Genomic DNA, 22,907 nt, shown 5'->3' with positions numbered 1-22,907 from the left:
TTTTTTTTTTTGTTGTTTGTTTGTTTTAGATACCAGGCAGCCTATAATAATTTGTTAAAATATGACCCCTTTAATTTCATACATCATTTCAGAAGCAGAAAATGATCACTGCGCGCACACACACACACACACACACACACACACACACACACACACACACACACACACACACACACACACACACACACGCGCGCGCGGTTATGCTGAAAACTATTACAATAGTCCAGTGCAGTGTCGAAGCCCAAACCACAAAGGTGGTCCAGGAGCAATAGCACCACCCTGTGTCCTGGAGGTTTACAGCAGGCTGTCCAGGCTCTTTTCCACGCGCTCTTTGTCGTCATTGGCGGTGGGTGGGGTGTCCTTTCCATCGTAATCACGCAGGATGGTGACAACTTCATGGTTCCCAAAATTCACAGCTTCATCCAGTGGTGTGTTGCCCCATCTGGACGGAGCACATGTGGGGCGTGTTTAAAAAGTAGAAGGAATTCACCCCCATAAAAAACTTTATAGCCAAAGGAGGAAAAAAAAAAAAAAAAAAAAAAACTACATTCAATTTTAAAATTTTTAATTTTAAAAAGTTTCTATTCTGAAATACCTGAAAGATCAAATTAATTTAACAATTCCGTTTATAACTGCTAAAAACAAAACATAAAATAATCTATATTATAACAGCCAAGTGGCCTCTGTGTGCATGTGTGTGTTTGGCTTTGATCACAGCAAAACCGGGGAGAGCTGACATTTGCAGTTTGGTATTTTTTTAGGTCAAGGATGAAAGCCACAAAAACAAAAAGTTGATAAGACAAATATTTTTTGAGAAATTAGCAATTTTAGCTAACTAGTAAACAATGAACATTGTGCTGCAGTGCACCATGGGGAGTGTAGGATTTGGGGGTTTTAAATGTTAATGTGGTTCAAGTTAGTTTAATAGCGTTGTTGGTGTTATTGATTTATTGTGTTTTTTTTGTAGTTAAATTGGTTTATTCAGTTTAGTTAAGTGTTATGTTGCTGTTACCATGAGTGACTTAAGTGTCATGCTCCCAGTACCATAAGTGAAAACTGTAGTGCTTTTAATGTCTTCCACCACAGTCTCTGTTTGTCAAAGTGTGCAATTTTGATTATGCACAAATTGGGAGAGCTGCCATTTGCCGTTTGGTACATTTATATATTTTGGGTCAAGGATGAACGGTGCCAAAACCGATCGTTGATAGGACTAATATTTTTAGAGAAGCTACATATATTAGCTAACAACTCTGAACAGTCATTGATATTTACATTCTGGACTCACATGCCAATCCAGCAGGGGGTGGTAAACCATCTATATGATAAAAGAGTGAGTGTGTGTGTGCATGATTTTATTTAGTAAAGTACATAATATAATTTTAAACACGTTAAAAATACATGGATGACACAAGAAAGTGAAAACACTTATTTCCATTTAAAAATCAAATGCAAAATAGAAGTAAAAATAAAATACTGATAATAATAATAGTGTGTATATATATTTATAAATACATTAAGACAACAAATTAACATAAAAAATTAAGTAATTAACAGGAAATAAAGGGGTTGCATTCTTCTAAAAACTGTTGAGGTCTAAGGTTCTAAAACCATTCTGGACTCACACGCCATTCCAACTCACTTTACAAAATTTACATAATTTATTACCACCCTTGAAAAGTGTCAGCTACCTATTTTATAAACATGACCCAATCCAACATGTAGTGCATTTTAATAATAGTACAAGATTTAAAATTTTTCACACTATAACACCATCTACTGGACAATGGGCACCTGTCAGTTAAGCTGAAATTTTGCAAATATGGTCACATGAATTAATTGTTGATGTCCGAAAGTGATATTTTTTAAACTATTCTCACCATAAATGACAAACACAGTGGCAAGAAAAAAGTGAACCCTTAAGCTGCTACATGTCTGAATGTTGGAATAACAAATTAAAACATAAATAAAAATTCAGGCTTCCGCATATAAAAAAAATTCTAAATTGATGTTCTTTAAAAACATAGTGAAAACTCATTTCACCAAGTTGTAGAGATTATTTTTCAGTGTGAGTTTGAAGGACATCATTTTAGACATCTTACTACACGGAAGCCTTTTTTTTAATTTGATGTCATTCCAACATTCAGACGTGTAAGAGCTCAAACATTCAGAGACGTTTTCTTGGCTTTTCAAAGCTTTGTGTTTGACTCATTACTTGCACACTGATGACATTACAATTTTTTAAAAGTAGAACTGAACACGTCTTTGATTAGGAATAAATAAAATGCACAGTTTGCACAAATCACAAGTGATGGGAAGATTTTAAATGTGTAAACACGCTGCCACAGAAACAAATAAATAACCTGATGGAAATAAGAGAAAAGACCGTGTGGCTGTACCTGTCTCTTGGTACTGGATTCACCTTGCAAGCCTCCAGCAGGAAGCGCACCACCTCCACGTGTCCTAAAGACAAATACAAGAGCACAGAAACAAACAAACAAATAAAAACTTCAATCTATTTTACAGTGATAACAGAGAGGAACACTGGATCTGAGCCCACGGCCCCGACTGCCCCTCCGGCTCAGGGGACAGTTATATCGCTGCAGGTGGTAAGATGGAGTGTGAGATCAACACACAGATTGGGGCGGAGACTGCCGTTTTATGGACGCTGTACTGGACCGTCGTGGTGAAGGAGGAGCCGAGTCTGTCCATTTACGCTCCAACACTGCAAATTATTTGATTCTTGCCAAGAAAAAAACAAAAAACAAACTTAAATTTAGAAGTGTTGAATAATTTATCTTGTTTTAAGTTAATTTCTTATTTTAAGTGTTCAACATGCTTATTTCTAGATTTAACAATCTTCATTCAAGAATCTTATCTAGTGAAATTATCTTGCTTCATGGACAGAATTTCACGTGTTTTAAGTTCCTTTTCCCTCAGATTTAGGGTTTTATCTTATTTTTAGTCACCCCTTTTTTCTTTTTTTACAGTGTATCCTCATCCATGGTCATGAACTTTAACTGAAAGATAAGATCACGGATACAAGCAGCAGAAATGAGATTCCTCTGTCGGGTATCTGGGCTTACACTCCTGGACAGGGTGAGAATGTCGACCATCCAGAGGGACTCTGAGTAGAGCTGCTGCTTCTTCATTAGTGTTGTGACGTTCGCGAACGAGCCGATTCTTTTGAATGGCTCTTTAATATGAACGAAGGGAGCCGAGTCGCAGCTGAATTCAGACCAAAATTCTTTTCAACATATTATAATGGGGTTATAATCAGTATTTCCAAATAATTCAAACTCAGATAATGGTTGATAATGGCTGTGATATCAGATTTAAAGTGAATAGAAAAAAGAACATGTGCAATACAAAAACTTTCAAAATCAAAAAATATATGGAAAGAACAAAAACAAATGGTGCTTGTCTTAATGACCTTTCATTCATTTTTGTGTTTCTCAGCATGGGTTTCCTTGGTTATTTACAATGTGTTACCGCCATCTACTGGCTACTTTAAGCAACAACAGGTTTGGTTTAATGTCAGGTTTCTATTCCCTGTTCTCTTCTCGTTTGAAACGAGATTTCAGTCAGTCAACACCAGTCTTTTGCCTGAGCGTGCTGTTCTCCCCAAGGATTCATGTTTTCGATGTCCACTGCTGGCAGAAAACGTAGGGAGACACAGAATAGGGGAGCAAATTTGAAAAGTGACATTGAGATGGCTCATTTCTCTCTCTCAATATTTTTAGGCTTAATTATCAATTTATGTCACAAATGGCACTATGAATTTCTAACCAGAATGCATTGTAATGGCAAAGTGTGCATGCATACTGCAGCATGCACCACCACGAATGCGCACATGGCGGAAATTGATAATTAAGCCTAAAATACTTTAAAAAAAAAATAAAATAAAAATAAAAATAAAAAAAAAAGCCATATGAGCCAGTTTTTTGAACGGCTCTTTGAAAGGAACGAGCCATAAAGATCCGGATCCCCCACAAAGAGCAATAAATCCCATCTCTATTCTTCATGTAGAAAAGAAGTTGAGTGGTTCAGGCCACTCAACTTCATATGTAGTTCAGTCAACCAGCAAAAGAAAGTTCTGAGTGGTAATTATATTTTGTGAAGCGGCAACAGCCAGCTAGTGTGAAATATGTCCAGAGCACTGGGTAAGACACACTCCTTCACTTCCAGACCGTCGTAGTCAGAGTTATGAACATCTATTCTTTAGATTTTATAAACTCAGGATTGTGTGTCCCCCTTTTAAAAAACTGTAAGTATGATGGTTTTCTGTGTGTGTGTGTATGTGTGTGTGTATGTGTGTTCCATCTTGAGTTTGAGACCACAACTTGTTCCTGCTGGGAACGAGTCAGACTATGTGACCTGAGAAGCCACACCCATATGGACTAACTCTCCTAAAATCAGCCCGATGAAGACCGTGTGTGTATCTACAGTCGACGGTCTGATGAACCGCGTTAAACAAATCGACAGCACACGGAGCTACACTTAGCGGGAGTTCAGGTAATGATGATGTTTCTTTCCCGTCTGTATCCGCTCAGTTAGAGTTCCTCTCACAGACTCTGTTGTACGTTTGCCGTCTTTAATTTTGTCAACTTCCTGCTACTCTTCAGTTGAACACAGACGATCTCCATTTGTCACGATGCCTTCAAATTATTCATAGCAGATGTTTACGTTCTAAATAATGCTTTCACGGACTCTTTGGAATGACGTCAAAGGCAACATCTGTCCCCCAGGAGACATCTGCTTCCACCGGCAGTGTGTGTGTGTGTGTGTGTGGTAGGCGTAGACGTTACCTTCAGCCGCCGCCACATGAAGCGCTGTTCTGGAGTCGTAGTCCCTCTGTTCCATGTCCATGGCTGACAGAGCAAACCTACACACATTAACCAAAGGACCTTTAAACTGGGGGCGGCACCACTAATGAAAACTGACCAGTCGGGTGTTAGTTAGTCCCAGACAACTACTACCACTAGTCCCCCCCCCCCCCCCCCCCCCCCACTTTAAACACACACAACCACTAACAAAGTGGAAATATGCAAAATTCAGAAGTGAACATTAGCTCCGTCAAACACGGCAGTAATAACAAGGACGTCACACCAGACACAGATCAAACCCACCGCGGCCCGAGGGAACGCCTGACCGATAACTAAATGTATGTTCACCGTTTTCCCAGAATTTCTCTAATTTTGTTATGCGTCTGTAAAGTGATGGACTTGTTTTCTGTGTGAGGTCACTGATTTCTGTGTGTGTGTGTGTGTGTGTGTGTGAGAACCAAAGCACTACATTTTGTTTGATGTCTGTCACTTAAACAGTCAACAAAAATTAAATATGTTCTGTTGGATTTCTGGAGTTCTGTTGGCTTCGTCAAATCAGGACCTTCAGCGTGCACTGGGGCGGTTTGCAGCCGAGTGTGAAGCGTCCGGGATGAAAATCAGCACCTCCAAATCCGAGGCCATGGTTCTCGACCGGAAAAAGGTGCTTTGCCCTCTTCAGGTCGGTGGAGTGTCCTTGCCTCAAGTGGAGGAGTTTAAGTATCTCGGGGTCTTGTTCACGAGTGAGGGACGGATGGAGCGTGAGATCGACAGACGGAACGGTGCAGCATCTGCAGTGATGTGGTCGCTGTATCGGACCGTCGTGGTGAAGAGAGAGCTGAGTAGGGGGGCAAAGCTCTCGATTTACAGATCGATCTACCTTCCGATCCTCACCTATGGTCATGAGATTTGGCTCATGACCGAAAGAACGAGATCGCGAGTACAAGCGGCCGAGATGAGTTTCCTCCGCAGGGTGGCTGGGTGCTCCCTTAGAGATAGGGTGAGGAGCTCGGTCACTCAGGAGGAGCTCGGAGTCGAGCCGCTGCTCCTCTACGTCGAAAGGAGTCAGTTGAGGTGGCTCGGGCATCTTTTCCGGATATCCCCTGGACGCCTCGCTGGAGAGGTGTTCCGGGCACGTCCCACTGGGAGGAGGCCCCGGGGAAGACCAAGGACATGCATCTCTCGGCTGGCTTGGGAATGCTTTGGGGTTCCTCCGGAGGAGCTGGGGGAGGTGTGTGTGGATCGGGAGGTCTGGGCGGCTTTGCTTGAGCTGCTGCCCCCGCGACCCGACTCCGGATAAAGTGGAAGAAAATGGATGGATGGATGAACAGTTGACCAAACGTTCTAAAATCAAATGACCGATTTGTATTTTTAAAGAGGGTTTTTTTTTTTTCCAGAGAAGTGTTTGTGTTCACCTCCTGAGGGTGGAAACGTCTCCTGTGAAGGCAGCAAACAGCAGACTGACCACTGACTTGGCCTGCAGAAACAGACAGACATCTCACACACACACACACACACACACACACACACACACACACACACACACACACACACACACAGCGCAGAGAAAGAAAAGAAATGGGAAACAACTTCTACTCAGCTTCAGTCACTTTTCAGTGCCATAAATTATTAGATTATATTGAATGATTTTGCAAAATGTCCTTCAATTTAAAACAAACAAAACCCAAATATTTAAACATTAAAGTTACAGTATGTAGGATTGAGGGTTGTCAGCAGGACACTGACATATGAACATTCACAACAATTTGTTCATTAGTGTAGAATTAATTACCTGCAAGTATGAACAGACATGTTCAGGAGCTGAGAATGAGCCTGTCAAGTCTACAAGGGGGCGGGCCCAAAACAGAGGCCGCCATATTGATACAGGAGCCCAAAAGGAACATACTTATGCCACCACCTGCATTTTCCAGCACTGCTAGAAGATTGAAGAAGAGGACTCGGTGGTTGCTGCCTGGTTGCTTGTGCAGGCGAACGGGTTTCAGAACACTTTTTTTTTCTTTAAATAGAGCATTGCACATTTTGCTTTTCACAACAGAAGGTGAGAGAGAGCACGGATCCCCACCACCAAGGCACTAAAAATGTGTAAATAAAATCATGACAGGATGATGATTATGATGCTAAATCCTACATACTGTAGCTTTAAGGATGTTGCCCTCAGCTGACTCCAATTATAGACAAAATTATGTTCAGTCAAAAATCTGACAGAAATCAACATAATGTAGCTGTGACCCAATTCCTTATTTCTTCTATATGTACATATATACACATTTTTCTTTTGATGGGACCTCGTGCTAAACCTGAAGAGTCTCAACTACTTTCATTTGTGGCTAAAAATGTCAACAGTGTTCTGTTTGGTTCTGCTTCAAACTGCCTCCAGTCATCATCCATCTCAGTGACAGATACCACAGCCATTTTCAGATCTCTCCAGAGATGTTCAGTCGGATTCAGGTCTGGGCTCTGGCTGGGCCACTCAAGGACATTCACAGAGTTGTCCTGAAGACACTCCTTTGATATCTTGGCTGTGTTTAGGGTCATTGTCCTGCTGAAAGATGAACCGTCGCCCCAGTTTGAGGTCAAGCGCGCTCTGGAGCAGGTTTTCATCCAGGATGTCTCTGTACATTGCTGCATTCATCTTTCCCTCAATCCTGACTAGTCTCCCAGTTCCTGCTGCTGAAAAACATCTCCACAGCATGATGCTGCCACCACCATGCTTCACTGTAGGGATGGTGCCTGGTTTCCTCCAAAAATGATGCCAAAGAGTTCAATCGTTGTCTCATCAGACCAGAATTTTGTTTCTCCTGGTCTGAGAGTCCTTCAGGTGCCTTTTGTCAAACTCCAGGTGGGCTGCCATGTGCCTTTTACTAAGGAGTGGCTTCTGTCTGGACACTCTACTATACAGGCCTGATTGCTGTAGAGATGTTTGTCCTTCTGGAAGGTTCTCCTCTCTCCACAGAGGAATGCTGGAGCTCTGACAGAGTGACCATTGGGTTCTTGGTCACCTTCCTGCGTAAGGCCCTTCTCCCCCGATCGCTCAGTTTAGACGGGCAGCCAAATCTAGGAAGAGTCCTGGTGGATCTGAACTTCTTCCATTTACAGATGGAGGCCACTGTGCTTATTGGGACCTTCAAAGCAGCAGAAATGTTTCTGTACCCTTCCCCACATTTATGCCTTGAGACAGCTGTCTCTGAGGTCTACAGACAATTCCTTTGACTTCATGCTTGGTTTGTGCTCTGACTGTCAACTGTGGGACCTTATATGTAGACAGGTGTGTGTCTTTCCAAATCATGTCCAAATCAACTGAATTTACCCCAGGTGGACTCCAATTAAACTGTAGAAACATCTCAAGAATGATCAGTGGAAACAGGAGGCACCTGAGCTCAATTTTGAGCTTCATGGCAACGACTGAATACTTATGTACATGTGATTTCTTAAACTTATCTTAAAAATCTTAAACTTTTTCACAGTCATTATGGGGTGTTGTGTGTAGAATTTTGAGGAAAAAAAAGATTTCATCCATTTTGGAATGGGGCTGTAACATAAAATGTGGAATAAGTTAAGTGCTGTGAATACATTCTGGATGCACTGCAGTTCTACAGTAAAAGTACCATCATTTATACTGCGAGCAGGAACAAAGTAAGAGCAGAAACATGGTAAAAGAAGCAACACACACCAAGTTGGAACACAATAAAAAGAGCACCCCAGCTTATCATAAGTAATCATACAAGTACTGTAGCAGGAGTAAAACTAGCTTAAAAGTATACTCTAAGCAGCACCACAGTATACTCCAAGCAACAGCAGAGTAAAAGTATCACCACATTAAAAGTAGCAACATAGGTTTACTGTGAGTGTAACATCACAGCTCTAAACTCCACAGTAAACGTAACATCACAATAATGCAAGTAGTAACGCAATAAAAGATGGAACCGATTAAAGCATCACAGAAGTTGCAATGCAGTAAAATGTAAAATAACTAAAGTTTAGCTTAAGTAGCCTTGTGATCAAAATTCTGTAGCAGTAAAACAAGTAGCACCACGGGGAGTATTACTCCACACGTTAAAGCAGCACCACGGGGGAGTATTACCCCACACGTTAAAGCAGCACCACGGGGGAGTATTACCCCACACGTTAAAGCAGCACCACGGGGGAGTATTACCCCACACGGGAACACAGTAATAGCAGCACCACGGGGGAGTATTACCCCACACGTTAAAGCAGCACCACGGGGGAGTATTACCCCACACGGGAACACAGTAATAGCAGCACCACGGGGGAGTATTACCCCACACGGGAACACAGTAATAGCAGCACCACGGGGGAGTATTACCCCACACGTTAAAGCAGCACCACGGGGGAGTATTACTCCACACGTTAAAGCAGCACCACGGGGGAGTATTACTCCACACGGGAACAGTAATAGCAGCACCACGGGGGAGTATTACTCCACACGGGAACACAGTAAAAGCAGCACCACGGGGGAGTATTACTCCACACGGGAACACAGTAAAAGCAGCACCACGGGGGAGTATTACTCCACACAGGAACACAGTAAAAGCAGCACCACGGGGAGTATTACTCCACACGGGAACACAGTAATAGCAGCACCACGGGGGAGTATTACTCCACACGGGAACACAGTAAAAGCAGCACCACGGGGGAGTATTACTCCACACGGGAACACAGTAATAGCAGCACCACGGGGGAGTATTACTCCACACGTTAAAGCAGCACCACGGGGGAGTATTACTCCACACGTTAAAGCAGCACCACGGGGGAGTATTACTCCACACGTTAAAGCAGCACCACGGGGAGTATTACTCCACACGGGAACACAGTAAAAGCAGCACCACGGGGAGTATTACTCCACACGGGAACACAGTAAAAGCAGCACCACGGGGGAGTATTACTCCACACGGGAACACAGTAATAGCAGCACCACGGGGGAGTATTACTCCACACGTTAAAGCAGCACCACGGGGGAGTATTACTCCACACGTTAAAGCAGCACCACGGGGAGTATTACTCCACACGTTAAAGCAGCACCACGGGAAGTATTACTCCACACGGGAACACAGTAAAAGCAGCACCACGGGGGAGTATTACTCCACACAGGAACACAGTAAAAGCAGCACCACGGGGGAGTATTACTCCACACGGGAACACAGTAATAGCAGCACCACGGGGGGAGTATTACTCCACACGGGAACACAGTAAAAGCAGCACCATGGGGGAGTATTACTCCACACGGGAACACAGTAATAGCAGCACCACGGGGGGGAGTATTACTCCACACGGGAACACAGTAATAGCAGCACCATGGGGGGAGTATTACTCCACACGGGAACACAGTAATAGCAGCACAACACAACTGCAATTAGGAAGACAGAAAAAGCAGTATCGCAGTATCACAGTATACTGTAAGCATTTATTAAAAATTTTATTACATGAAAACAAAAACTTTGGGACTTTTGTCCGGTGACTGTCTGGTTTAAGTGAGTTTTACTGTACATGGGACTGAACAATAAATTTACCTCTTAAAGCTTTAATGATGAAGTCGCTTCCGTCCCACACAGCAAAATTTTCCCAAATTTTTCCTTCTGTTTGAATCTGAAGGGAATCTGTACATTTTGAAGTCCTTATGTCTAGTTGTTCCGCCAATTGCACAACAACCCTACATTTTCAGCAAATAAATAAATAAAATAGCTGATTTACATGCAGACAGATTAACAGCCAACACTATTTGATGGCACCAGGAGTCACATGGCTGATTTTTTTTCAACTGATGTCACCACTCTACCTAGGCACACTAGTTCCCGCCACCTCCTCCTTTGTTGCTGTGCTCATTTTTATGTCGCATAAAATTCTATTCATAGTTTTTAGCAAAAGTTTTACGTATTTTTCCACTGATATGCAAAATTAAAGTCGAACAGCAAAATAATGATTAAATCCCCACTTCCTATGACGTCACTACTGGGCAGATTCTACCCAGCTTTGGTCGCGTTTGTCTGCCTCAGTTTACGCCCTAGTGGAGGATGTGGGAGCCAGTCAGTAAATGTCCGATATAACCAAAGAAAACTACAAACATTAACAAACTGCCCACACTATAAACAGTTCTGACTAGAGTTATTGTTCTACAATAATACAGAGATCCAATTTTTAAATGCAAAATGCTTGCGACAGGTCGCTTAACAGTAAACAACCAATAAAAAGTGAGTTAAGATTTTGATTCAAGAGCGGGGGGGGAGACAAGATATTGTGAGAGGAACAGATAAGTGTTTTATTCCATTTCATACATGAGAAAGAAACACAAAGCAAAATAATCTTTCATGTCTGCTATTCCATCACAGCTAAACAAACAAGCATTTGCTCAGAATTATGAAGGAAGACAAACTAGCAGGATTTTCTTAAGAATGACAGAAGCAGACAGGACAGTTCATGGAGACTTTACAATTATAAGCACCACAGACCAGGAAATAAAAAAAATTAAAAATTATATATATAAGTGAATGAACTTGGAACTGCACAGTTTGATCTACTTTGTGTTTTAAGGAGATGTACAATATTCAACTATTAACACTTTACAACCCACTTAACTCATCTTTACAAAGTCCTTGTTTTTTGTTTTAATTTTAAAACAGTTATAATTACAGACATTCACAGCAAAAGATCTGAACTTCTTACATTTCCAAGCTCATCAAGTTGTAATGGATACTTTTATTTGTAAGCAATTTCCATGGAAATAAAATTAAACATGTTAAACAACATTCATATGGTTGGAAAGTTTAAAAACAAACTGATTACATTTAAAAATCATACAAAACATGCATGCAAGAAGAAGAGTGACAATTCATAGAAAGTAAGATGTCAGAAAACATTACATACATGATATATATATATATATATATATATATATATATATATATATATATATATATATATATATATTAAAAAAAACAGATTTTAATCAGAAATACTGGTAACTGCATTCAAAAGTCTGATTGTATGTTTTAATTATTACACTTCAGGAGTGCAAAAAAAAAATGATACAGATGACAAACTGAGTTTCAGCATAGATAAGAAAAAAAAAAAAAATAGCCATGTAGTCAGAAAAAGTAGCCAAAAATCTCAAAGCTTAAAACTTGACCTGGAACTGTAGCGATGCTGGATAAGAACATGTGCAGGCAAAACTGAAAACCCAACAATCACCTGCCATCACGCCGAGCAGGAACAGTACTGGGGTGGAAATGGTAAATTTTGTAAAATTTTCCATTCACACCAAACTACACTGAGCATTTTTCTTGGTGTATTGGTTGTCCAGCATTTAACCATGTGCACACCTACAGCGGCATGGTCTCACTTTGAAATCCCTCCAAACAATCCAGTGAAGCAAGCAACACGTGAAAAAATACAACATAAAAAAAAATAAAGAATCAATTCACCAACAAACAACTCTTCTTTTTGAATACTGTATTTACTCATATACACACACACACACACACACACACACACACACACACACACAGTACAGAGGAAATTAAACATCTGAAGTCCGTTAAAGACGACAGGAGCGTCGCTCTAAAATAAAAATATTACAAACACTACAAGTTGAGAGCTTACAAGAAATAAAAGTTTCTCTTTTTAACTTTGCACAACAAATATGTAACAACGCTGACCTCAGCTAAACCCGCCAACCGTCACCACACACACACACACCGCGTGTGCACGTTAATCAGTGGATTAATTAACGGGTTAAACTGTTCCCTAAACAACAGGGTGACCTTTAAAGCACCAACTAACATGACCTCTACAGGCACATACAACCCAAAGTTAAAATACGTACAATCAAAATCCAACATGTTCCAAAAAGAAACTGGGAAGGGAGCAATTTATTGTAAATATAAGGATTAAATCATCACCTTTCACAGTTTTCTTGAGACAAGTCAAGGGGATAAACATGAACATTTCCAAGTCACTGAATCTCCCTGTGCACGTGTCCTCTTGTCCTCTTAGCTGCAGGTTGGCTTCCTAACTAAAAAATTTAATAAAAAAATAAAATAAATTGCAAAACAGCAAGCAGAGGATAATCAAACCCCACTGCAATCCATCTGCAAGTACACGGTCATCCTGGAGCGTGTCACCCACCAGCTGGAGTGTTGGGATCATGGGTTATAAAATTTTGGAAGATTCAAAATTTCAACAGATAAAATAAATAAATAAAAATCAATCATCGGGAACCCGGCCGGGTCACCGGTAAACTTGCAGCAGCTTAACCGGCTGCAAGATGACGGCATCAGATTTGTACCAAACAGTGATGTAGATCAGTACCTGATCGGTGATCCTAAAGCTCACCACGGCAAACTATTCCATCTTGTGAAGAGGTGTCACTACCAGCTTCAGCTCCGCCCCTTTATGTGGCTTTGGATGCCACCTGCTTCCTATCTGGAGAAAACCTGGAAACTGACTGAATTTGAAGACTGCCTGCTTGACACAAACTGACCACTAGGCACCATACCGTTTGTATTTCTTAATGACTGATGGAAATGACGTGCAAGACATTCAGTGACTTGGACATGTTCATGTGTCCGTCACCTGACTTGTCTTAAGAAAACTTGCTATAAAAGTGATGACTTACCGTATTTTTTTGGAAGTTACTTTTTTCCTCCCTTTTACTAGTTTGAGAGGCCCTGCGACTTATACTTAGGTGCAACTTGCATTCCAAAAATTATGCCTTTATTATTCATAATAGTAACTACAGTATTTACGTCAGACTTCAATGCATGAAAGTCCGATATAAATACGATAAATACTGCAGTTATTATATTGCTTAGTGCTTTGATTCACAAAAATATAGTGCGTAGAAACATGCAACCAGCACAGTTCAAGGAATCTATGACATATAAAGTGACACAGTACTTGAAATCAAAGTCCCCAAAAACACAAATTATGAAAATAACCCAAAAATAGTATTTTCTAGCAATCATTTAAACCCTTGGCAACACATCTGGGAGAAACTGAATCATGGATGGTTGCTGGAGTCTAAATGGTTTTCCACAGAATGATATGTTCAAAGTGTGAAATCAAAGTTCTGAAAGTGGATTTTTCTCCCCAAAATCACAAATCCATGAACATGTCATATCTCAGCTCGTATCATGTAACAAAACTTATTACTACGTATCATCCCTATCAAATTCCAAGGGTCGATTTGAGGCCATATCAGACTAACCAGAAGCATAGTGTGGTCTCGACTCTCGCGTGCCGCCCGGCTTGCTCAGTCCTGATTATAAGAGTTTAATTAAAATAAAACATTTTTAAAGTTCAGTGAATATGAACACCATATACCATAAAATATTAATGTTATAGCCAATGTCAAAGGTTTTTTTTGTGTCAAAAACAGGTTTTTACCCCAAAAATAACATGGGAACAGGATAATAATACATCAAGTAATCATCCGGACAAAAGATGTTGGCACATATGGAATCTATGTCCACACTTAACTATAGTGCCTTAAAAAACCTTTGACGTCGGGTCCATGCGCACAATGACAAACGGCTCATTAATTACACTGACTCACCCTGCACATTAGTCAATAAACTCCAATATTTAAAGAATAAATACCAAATAGTAACACTAACACTGCACAAAAATCCCAAATTAATGAGCTGATAATACAAAGGAGAGAAAAAAAAAAAAAAAAAAAAGGTGCAGCACATATGGGTTTCCCCCCCTCATCGAGAGGCCGTGGGTGGGTGGGGTCTATTGGTTAAGCGATGGGGTTGAAACCAATGCGGTGAAAAAAAAAAAAGCTTAAATGCAGGAATGCACATATATTGACTAAACACACAACATAATATCTTTGGTTCATACAGTCTGCACTGAAATATAAGTCAAAGTGAATCTAACATCACTGCTTTTTGTCTTTTTGGATTTGCATCATCCCAACTTTTCCTAATATGAGGTTGTACTTCTAATACTTCCTGCTGCAGACGATGAATCCATCATCTTGGAATGCCTGAAGTGTGTTTTTACATGTTCTCAACTGCTGTTGAGAAGTGACACGTGTGTGCAGACGCACAGACGTGATGACGGCCTTGTGTGTGCACTCAGAGAACACGGACAATAATAGATAATTTACGGTGGCTTTTAAGAGCAAACCGTCTCAGTGGGAAAGTAACACTGACAACACAAACACTGACAACTAGTTAAACAAGATAATCGGACCTCAGAAGAGGTAAGTATATTTAAAGGACTGTTGTGAGGAGCGTGTGCTCCCACTGAACACCACATGGAGGAGACATTTTCCCACAACCACAGCCAAAAGCAGCTGAAAATATTGAGGTTTGCTCAACGAGCTGATGAGGAGAATGCAGTGATTAACCGATGTTTCCGTCATCACAAGTCAAACTGCTTTTGCCTTGCAGCAATCCTTTCTTTACTCACACACGACAACATCCACAGAAAAGTTCATGCTCTTCCTCGAGGCTCAGACACTGACAGCTCCTGAGCCAGAGGTCTGACTTTGTCTTGAATACACACGTCTCGTCCTCACAATGCCACCATCTATACCTGTATGTTCAAATGAAGGTTTGTGCAGCATTTTTATTGCAGAGGTATAGAGGATTTTTTTTTAAAGTCTCATCAAAAAAACGTCAAGTACGCTAAAAACAGTAGAAACTACACAGCGGCACAGCTGTAGTTCTCTTTGGATTCCCACAATCACCTCTGCAGTTCCGACACTGCATCACAAACAACGGTGGGAAAGTCCACACGGTCACATGAGTGACTTGAGCCCCTTTCACACATGCAGGCCTGTCACTCACATCGATCAGCGGGACATGCAGATATATGAGTCAAGTGAAATGCTGAGAAAGTTTCCACTGCTTTTGTCATACTCAGATACACAGGTGACAATGAAGGCACAGTACACAGCACTAAAGCTACTGATCAATCACCAAGAAATAATGATTTTCATAAGTCAATCAATCAATCAATGTAACTATCTCATTGATTAAGGTAGCTGTGTGCATGAATCTATGTGGGCATGCATATGACCGTGGGGACAAAATTAAACCACAATATTCCATGGAAATTTATGATCACAATATTTATGACGATATAGGACAAATAAAATACTAAATAACAGTCAGAGGCAGACCGGCTTCTCACTGTCAGACATGACTGGGCTCGTGTCATTACATGAGGGAATGTAAATGAGAACTTTCACAATTTTAAGTAGCGAACTGACAATGCACGTAATGGAAAAACATGAATTTCTTAAAAAAAATACAATAAAATTTAGAAATTAAAAAAACATTTAGCAGGACTCATCCACACATGGTAATGACGACTGTTGGGATGATGGGTTAACGCCGTTACAGGTCATTTGGTGGATAATGATCTGCTATTAGTAAGCCCAAAATTAATGTCACTGCCGAGTGTGTCAAGCAGAACATTGCTGTCAGATTTCTCTGTGTGAAGGTTTTAAATCGGGGGAGCATTTGTGCAGGTTAAAAAAATAAATAAACAAACCCCTGTGTGAGAGTCGAGTTACTACCAGCTAAAACCTGCCACTTTGGCAGACTGCAGCACTGAGCTAATTACATGCAAGCACAGCAGGGCCTGTTTGTGGACGGCTGAAGCACAGCCTGTATATTTTTTGGACAAAGCCCATAGGTTTACTATAGAGACCCGGAACAGCTGATATGAAGCAGCTCCACTGATTCACAATGAACTCATTAATGCATAAAGCGTGGGTGGCACACTGTGATGAAAGAAGCCCCTCCCTTTGAGTCCAACTGCCAAAACTAACAGGCTAACCTCAGTTCAGGTGTTTATGAAATATTTTTGGGGACTGCGTGGTGGTTCTCCTAAAGATTTACATTGTTGTGGCTATTAAACGTTATGAGCCCCATATTTTCTCAGTAATCATGCAATAACGGGAATTAATTTAAAGCTGTGGCTGGTAATGTGGACAGCAGCAGGAGTGTGTGTGTGTGTGAGAGACTGGAGAGAAAAGAAAGTTTCACGTAACAAGAAGTTTTTTCTGAAAATAATATTTTCAGCTTAAAGTGCTCAGCACACGTGGGGGCGGTGGGGGGTGGAAAGCTCTGGCAACATGAAAACTTAAGGTCGGTGACTGTTTGGGGAATGTACACGACGACCTTCAAATGAAGGTGAAACTGGTGACGAGTGGATCACTGCAGTGACACTGTGCTGTTTAGGAACTTGTGTTTGTAAGCAGTGTTAAATGCTTATATAAGTCTCGTCTCAACATTCATTCATTTACTGAACCCACTTGGTCCAGTTTGGGGTTACATGGGGCTGGAGAACCTCCCAGTGCTCACTGGGCGAGAGGCAGGATGTAGCTGATCTATGGCGAAGTCTCTTCCTATTTCCACACAACAGTAACCCGCCTGACTACACCTCATGTTTATAACTACAAGCCAACGGGCAGACAGACCAGGTCAGAGTCATTCACTGTTTAAAGTACGGTGTGGGGAAAAAACAAAAAAAAACGCAACTGTCAGGTGGACACCACCAATGACACTTGCTGTGCGCCATTTTTCCCCAGATGGAAGATTGGGCCTTATGTCCAAGTAGAGCATTTTCCTGTGCAAGATCAAACATGCTCATGTTTGAGTGTTGACGATGAAAGAACATAACTAAACCCATGACAAGGGAATGTCCGCATATCACCCATCTGCAAGGCAGCTGCTTTCAGGAGACAGCGATGGACCACTAGTGGTTCTGGGTACCTGCCAACTGGAAACCAGTTTGGTTGTGTAGAGTGTTAGCTGCAGCACCAGGACATGCTGCAAGACGCAAGACCTGCACTCCATGTTAAACCAAAAACACTGTTGGCCACCGCAGGGACAAGAGAGGAACAGTTGGGTAAAGGAAAGTTTCAGATTAACTGATGAAGGTGGTGAGTGAAGTCATCTATGTGCACAGGCTCTCCTGGGCCATGCACTAAAATGTTCTTTCAAGACAACGTCCATGATCTAACAGCAGCATTATGAGGACAGAGGATCACAGACTCTGCTTGAGGTATATCAAGGTGAGAACATGAGACTTGAACATCGGTGCACCTGGTAGACCTGCTTTCTTCGGGCACGCATGTGTGAAAGGAGCTTTAAAAATACACACAGACTGAACAGGAAAATGTCTGAGGTTGAAAATACTTTCTCAGCATGAGACGACCCAGCAAGTTCCACAAAACAAGTGCTGACTTTAGAACACTAACATTAACATGATTTACACACTTGAGCTCAACATTTATACCAAAAAGCCACATCATACAGAATATTTTTGAGCGACTACGACACAGAAGTGCTAATATTTTATCTGCCGCTATCAAAAGTCTTGCTACAACAAGGAATCCTTTGCAAGAATTAGTCAGCTGCATAATTAAAGAGTGCTGGTTTAAATTCTGACTGTACACAAGTGCCAAACACACACACACACACACACACACACTTCCTTTGGTTAAAACAAATGCAGTTTCCAACTGATCTATACCCAACATTTTAAAGAATATTTAAAGTTTTCACTGAGGTAATAAAAAAAACTGAATGAAAGCAAGGAGATAAAACACGACCCCACACACTGCACATAGAGTCTTCACACGCAATAAGTTGGCGGAAAATAGAGGTCAGACCTGGAATTTGGAGAGGGAAAAAAAAAAAAAAAAAATTAAGCAACATCACTTTTAATTCACAATAAGAGAAGCTCCCTGGAGCATCCAGGGTGTAACACCTTCAGAGTCAATAAAAATAATGCACTTCATTACTTATATAAATATTGAGAGTGCAGCTGAGAGAAGTCGTGGTTCAAGAGGTGGGACGAGGGACGAGGCTGGGTGCGGGTGGTGAGGGGACTCGTGGGTTTCCTTTCTAGTTGTGCTCCCCGGCATTGTCCATCCTATAGACTACAGTGGTGGCGCTGTCCTCATGAGACTCCGTGGGTGACACCTTTTTCCACAGAGGGGCTTTCAGAGCTAGCTCTTGTTGGAGACTCTCGTAATCCATGGGTCCAAAGGTTTGCTGCTGTTTTAATCGACACGAATAACAAATTAGTCTCTGCAGTGTCTCGCTTTGTGTGTGTGTTGCACAGAGATACTGGATGTGCAGGTGTGTATCGGGTTTTGCTGAGACATGTCTTGCAAATTTAGACCCAATCTATCATGATCTGCAAATGCCAGGTGTTTCTGCAGCAACTGCTGAGAAAAACAGCACAAAAATGAATAAATAAATAAAAACAACAAACCTTTAGCCTCTAGTGCTTTAAGATTCTGAGCTCTGAGGAACTTTTTTCCCCTCACCGATGTGTGCAGTGGCACAATTCACATTTAACAGAGTAGAACTCCATGATCCAGCTGCTTTGTTGAGATTACTATCTGATGTCAAAAGTCGTGCGTTTATGTCCGTACACTTACTGGCCACTTCATTAGGTACACCTGCTTTAAACACACACAGCTAATCAGCAAATCACACGGCAACAACTCAATGCATTTAGGCATCTAGACGTGGCAAAGACGACTTGCTGAAGTTCAAACTGAGCATCAGAATGGAGAAGAAAGGGGATTTAAGTGACTTTGAACGTGGTGTGGTAGTTGGTGCCAGACGGGCTGGTCTGAGTGTGTCAGAAACTGCTGATCTACTGGGATTTTCAGGCACAACCATCTCTACGTTTTACAGAGAATGATCCAAAAAAAGAAGATATCCTGTAAGCAGCAGTTGTGTGGATGAAAGTGCCTGGTATGGAGAGGTCACAGGAGAACTGGCATATTGGTTGAATGGCTGACTGCATGATGGCATCATGTCCATATGGACCAACATCTCGAGGAATGTTTCCAACACCTTGTTGAATCTATGCTATAAAGAATTAAGGCAGTTCTGAATGCAAAAGTGGGTCCAATCCGGTACTACCAAGGTGTACCTAATAAAGTGGCCAAGGAGTGTATGTGCCCCCCCCACACACACACACCAAGGCCATGTGTGGTCTTACCCGTTGGTCTCCTCCTTCTCTACGAGGGTCGTGTTTCTTGGAAAAGTGCCTCAGATTGTCGTAGTTATGGAAATTAAAATGATCCACAAGGTCCTGGAATTAAGAAAAAACATATTTGAAGAGTCGAGTCCTCAACATAAACTGAAAAAGTACACTCAGAGGACAAATACCTCCACCAAAGCCAAACCATCACTAGACCTTTAATTTAATTTCTGATAACGCCCTCTCCCTTCAGCGGGTAACCAGAACAATATGAAATGTCCAAACTACCATTTTGGGATAAAATGGAGGGACAGGTTTTCTGGAGCTTTTACTTCATTCAGTACTAATTAAGCTCTCAGGCCTATAGCCAAGAGCTTAAATTTCCCTCCCCCCCTTGGGGGTGGGGGTAGTGAAAGTGGACCTCTTTTAGCATTTTATGATGTCCAGGAGCTGTAATCATTTTCATATTTTTTGTCTTTCCTCATTTTAAAGCTAGAACCCAAAACAGAGCCAGTAATGCAGAGGTTAGACATTACATTAAAAAAAAGATAGTTTCACATCCCACTTTAGTTTGAAGAAAAGTTAAATTAAACTAATTTTATATGGCTCATCAATTAAACATAGTCCAGAACTATAGAAAAACTTAGGCCCAGTGTAATACTGATTTAAAATTGTAGCTGTTAAAATTATTATGTAGTAGCAGTAGTAGTAGCATGAAAAATGTCTTCAAAAGTGGCCCTTTAATCAAAGGGTATTGTGAAGGGCACACCCCCCCCAACAACACCCTCTTTGTGCCTGGATGCGCCCCTGGCTTGCGGTCTGAGCAGGAACAATCAATAATTTGACTATTTATGTACAACCCCTGGCAAAAATTATGGAATCACCGGCCTTGGAGGATGTTCATTCAGTTGTTTAATTTTGCAGATCACAGACATGACACAAAACTAAAGTCATTTCAAATGGCAACTTTCTGGCTTTAAGAAACACTATAAAAAAAATCAGGAAAAAAAAAAAATTGTGGCAGTCAGTAACTTACTTTTTTAGACCAAGCAGGGGGGGGGGGGGGGGGGGGGGGGGGGGAGAATGGAATCACTCAATTCTGAGGAAAAAATTATGGAATCATGAAAAACAAAAGAACGCTCCAACAATCACTAGTATTTTGTTGCACCACCTCTGGCTTTTATAACAGCTTGCAGTCTCTGAGTCATGGACTTAATGAGTGACAAACAGTACTCTTCATCAATCTGGCTCCAACTTTCTCTGATTGCTGTTGCCAGATCAGCTTTGCAGGTTGGAGCCTTGTCATGGACCATTTTCTTCAACTTCCACCAAAGATTTTCAATTGGATTAAGATCCAGACTATTTGCAGGCCATGACATTGACCCTATGTGTCTTTTTGCAAGGAATGTTTTCACAGTTTTTGCTCTATGGCAAGATGCATTATCATCTTGAAAAATGAATTCATCATCCCCAAACATCCTTTCAATTGATGGGATAAGAAAAGTGTCCAAAATATCAACGTAAACTTTTGCATTTACTGATGATGTAATGACAGCCATCTCCCCAGTGCCTTTACCTGACATGCAGCCCCATATCATCAATGACTGTGGAAATTTACATGTTCTCATCTTTATAAATCTCATTGGAACGGCACCAAACAAAAGTTCCAGCATCATCACCTTGCCCAATGCAGATTCGAGATTCATCGCTGAATATGACTTTCATCCAGTCATCCACAGTCCACGACTGCTTTTCCTTAGCCCATTGTAACCTTGTTTTTTTCTGTTTAGGTGTTAATGATGGCTTTCGTTTAGCTTTTCTGTATGTAAATCCCATTTCCTTTAGGTGGTTTCTTGCAGTTCGGTCACAGACGTTGACTCCAGTTTCCTCCCATTCGTTCATTTGTTTTGTTGTACATTTTCGATTTTTGAGAAATATTGCTTTAAGTTTTCTGTCTTGACGCTTTGATGTCTTCCTTGGTCTACCAGTATGTTTGCCTTTAACAACCTTCCCATGTTTGTATTTGCTGACTGAACAACCAACATCTTTTGCAACATTACATGATGATTTACCCTCTTTTAAGAGTTTGATAATCCTCTCCTTTGTTTCAATTGACATCTCTCGTGTTGGAGCCATGATTCATGTCAGTCCACTTGGTGCAACAGCTCTCCAAGGTGTGATCACTCCTTTTTAGATGCAGACTAACGAGCAGATCTGATTTGATGCAGGTGTTAGTTTTGGGGATGAAAATTTACAGGGTGATTCCATAATTTATTCCTCAGAATTGAGTGAGTCCATATTTTTTTTCCCCTCTGCTTGGTCTAAAAAAGTAACCGTTACTGACTGCCACAATTTTTTTTCTTGATTTCTTAAAGTATTTCTTAAAGCCAAAAAGTTGCCATTTGAAATGACTTTAGTTTTGTGTCATGTCTGATCTGCTTTTTTTCTACAAAATTAAACAACTGAATGAACATCCTCCGAGGCCGGTGATTCCAAAATTTTTGCCAGGGGTTGCATAAATTTTTTAGACATACGTCCACTATTAAACTTAAAATTAGCAACTTTTTTTTTTTTTTTTAAAGTATTCATAAACCTGAACCCACCAGACATGCTCAACCAGGAAGAGAGTTCTTCAATATAAGCATCATTTAAAAGACACATGAATACTTTCATAAAATCTGTGTTCCTTTTTGATTGCAGAAGAATCCATTAAAAAAAAAAAAAAAAAAAAAAAAAAACACACTACACCCCCCATGCCTTGCATCAAATCAGCAAACTGAAATGAAACTCAAATTTCAGCTGATGTGTGCGAGTATCATTTGAGCGGAGCATCAGAGATGATGGATCTGCTTCAGACTGACATTAATACTGAAGCAGTGAAAATCAGCGCAGACAGAAGACCCTCCTCCCCCCGGCTACACCTCAATATCCTGTCTGTGAATATGACAAACCGGACTGGTGACAAGATGCAGCCCCGGCAGAGGCCAAGTCCCACTGGAAACAAGTCCAACTTACTGCTGAGAACCCAAACACAGCTCTCACTTCGTGAGTACAGAGATTGGATGGCCCTGAGAAGGGACCCCC

General features: G+C 41.1%; 1 protein-coding gene across 3 annotated transcripts in view; it reads right to left on the bottom strand.

The window, feature by feature from the left end:
* Positions 1-213: 213 nt before the first annotated feature.
* The window catches only part of glsb (glutaminase b), a 77,942-nt gene continuing 55,248 nt past the window's right edge, over positions 214-22,907 (bottom strand). Inside the window, exons 14-18 of one of the 3 annotated variants that reach the window (XM_034186866.1) lie at positions 19,842-19,934; positions 6,236-6,297; positions 4,806-4,882; positions 2,397-2,460; positions 214-442 (exon numbers count right to left, since the gene is read on the bottom strand). In XM_034186866.1, the coding sequence (XP_034042757.1) occupies positions 295-442; positions 2,397-2,460; positions 4,806-4,882; positions 6,236-6,297; positions 19,842-19,934 (444 nt within the window). In that variant the 3' untranslated portion in view covers positions 214-294. Of the gene's footprint in view, positions 443-2,396; positions 2,461-4,805; positions 4,883-6,235; positions 6,298-18,140; positions 18,881-19,841; positions 19,935-22,907 lie in introns of those variants that run through there. The other 2 variants (XM_034186868.1, XM_034186867.1) reach the window with 2 other exon arrangements.

This window comes from Thalassophryne amazonica, chromosome 14 (genome assembly GCF_902500255.1).
Source record: "Thalassophryne amazonica chromosome 14, fThaAma1.1, whole genome shotgun sequence".
In the NCBI taxonomy this organism is placed as follows: Eukaryota; Metazoa; Chordata; class Actinopteri; order Batrachoidiformes; family Batrachoididae; genus Thalassophryne; species Thalassophryne amazonica.
The sequence above is the reverse complement of the archived record's forward strand: the minus strand, read 5'-3'. Positions and strand labels throughout refer to the sequence as shown.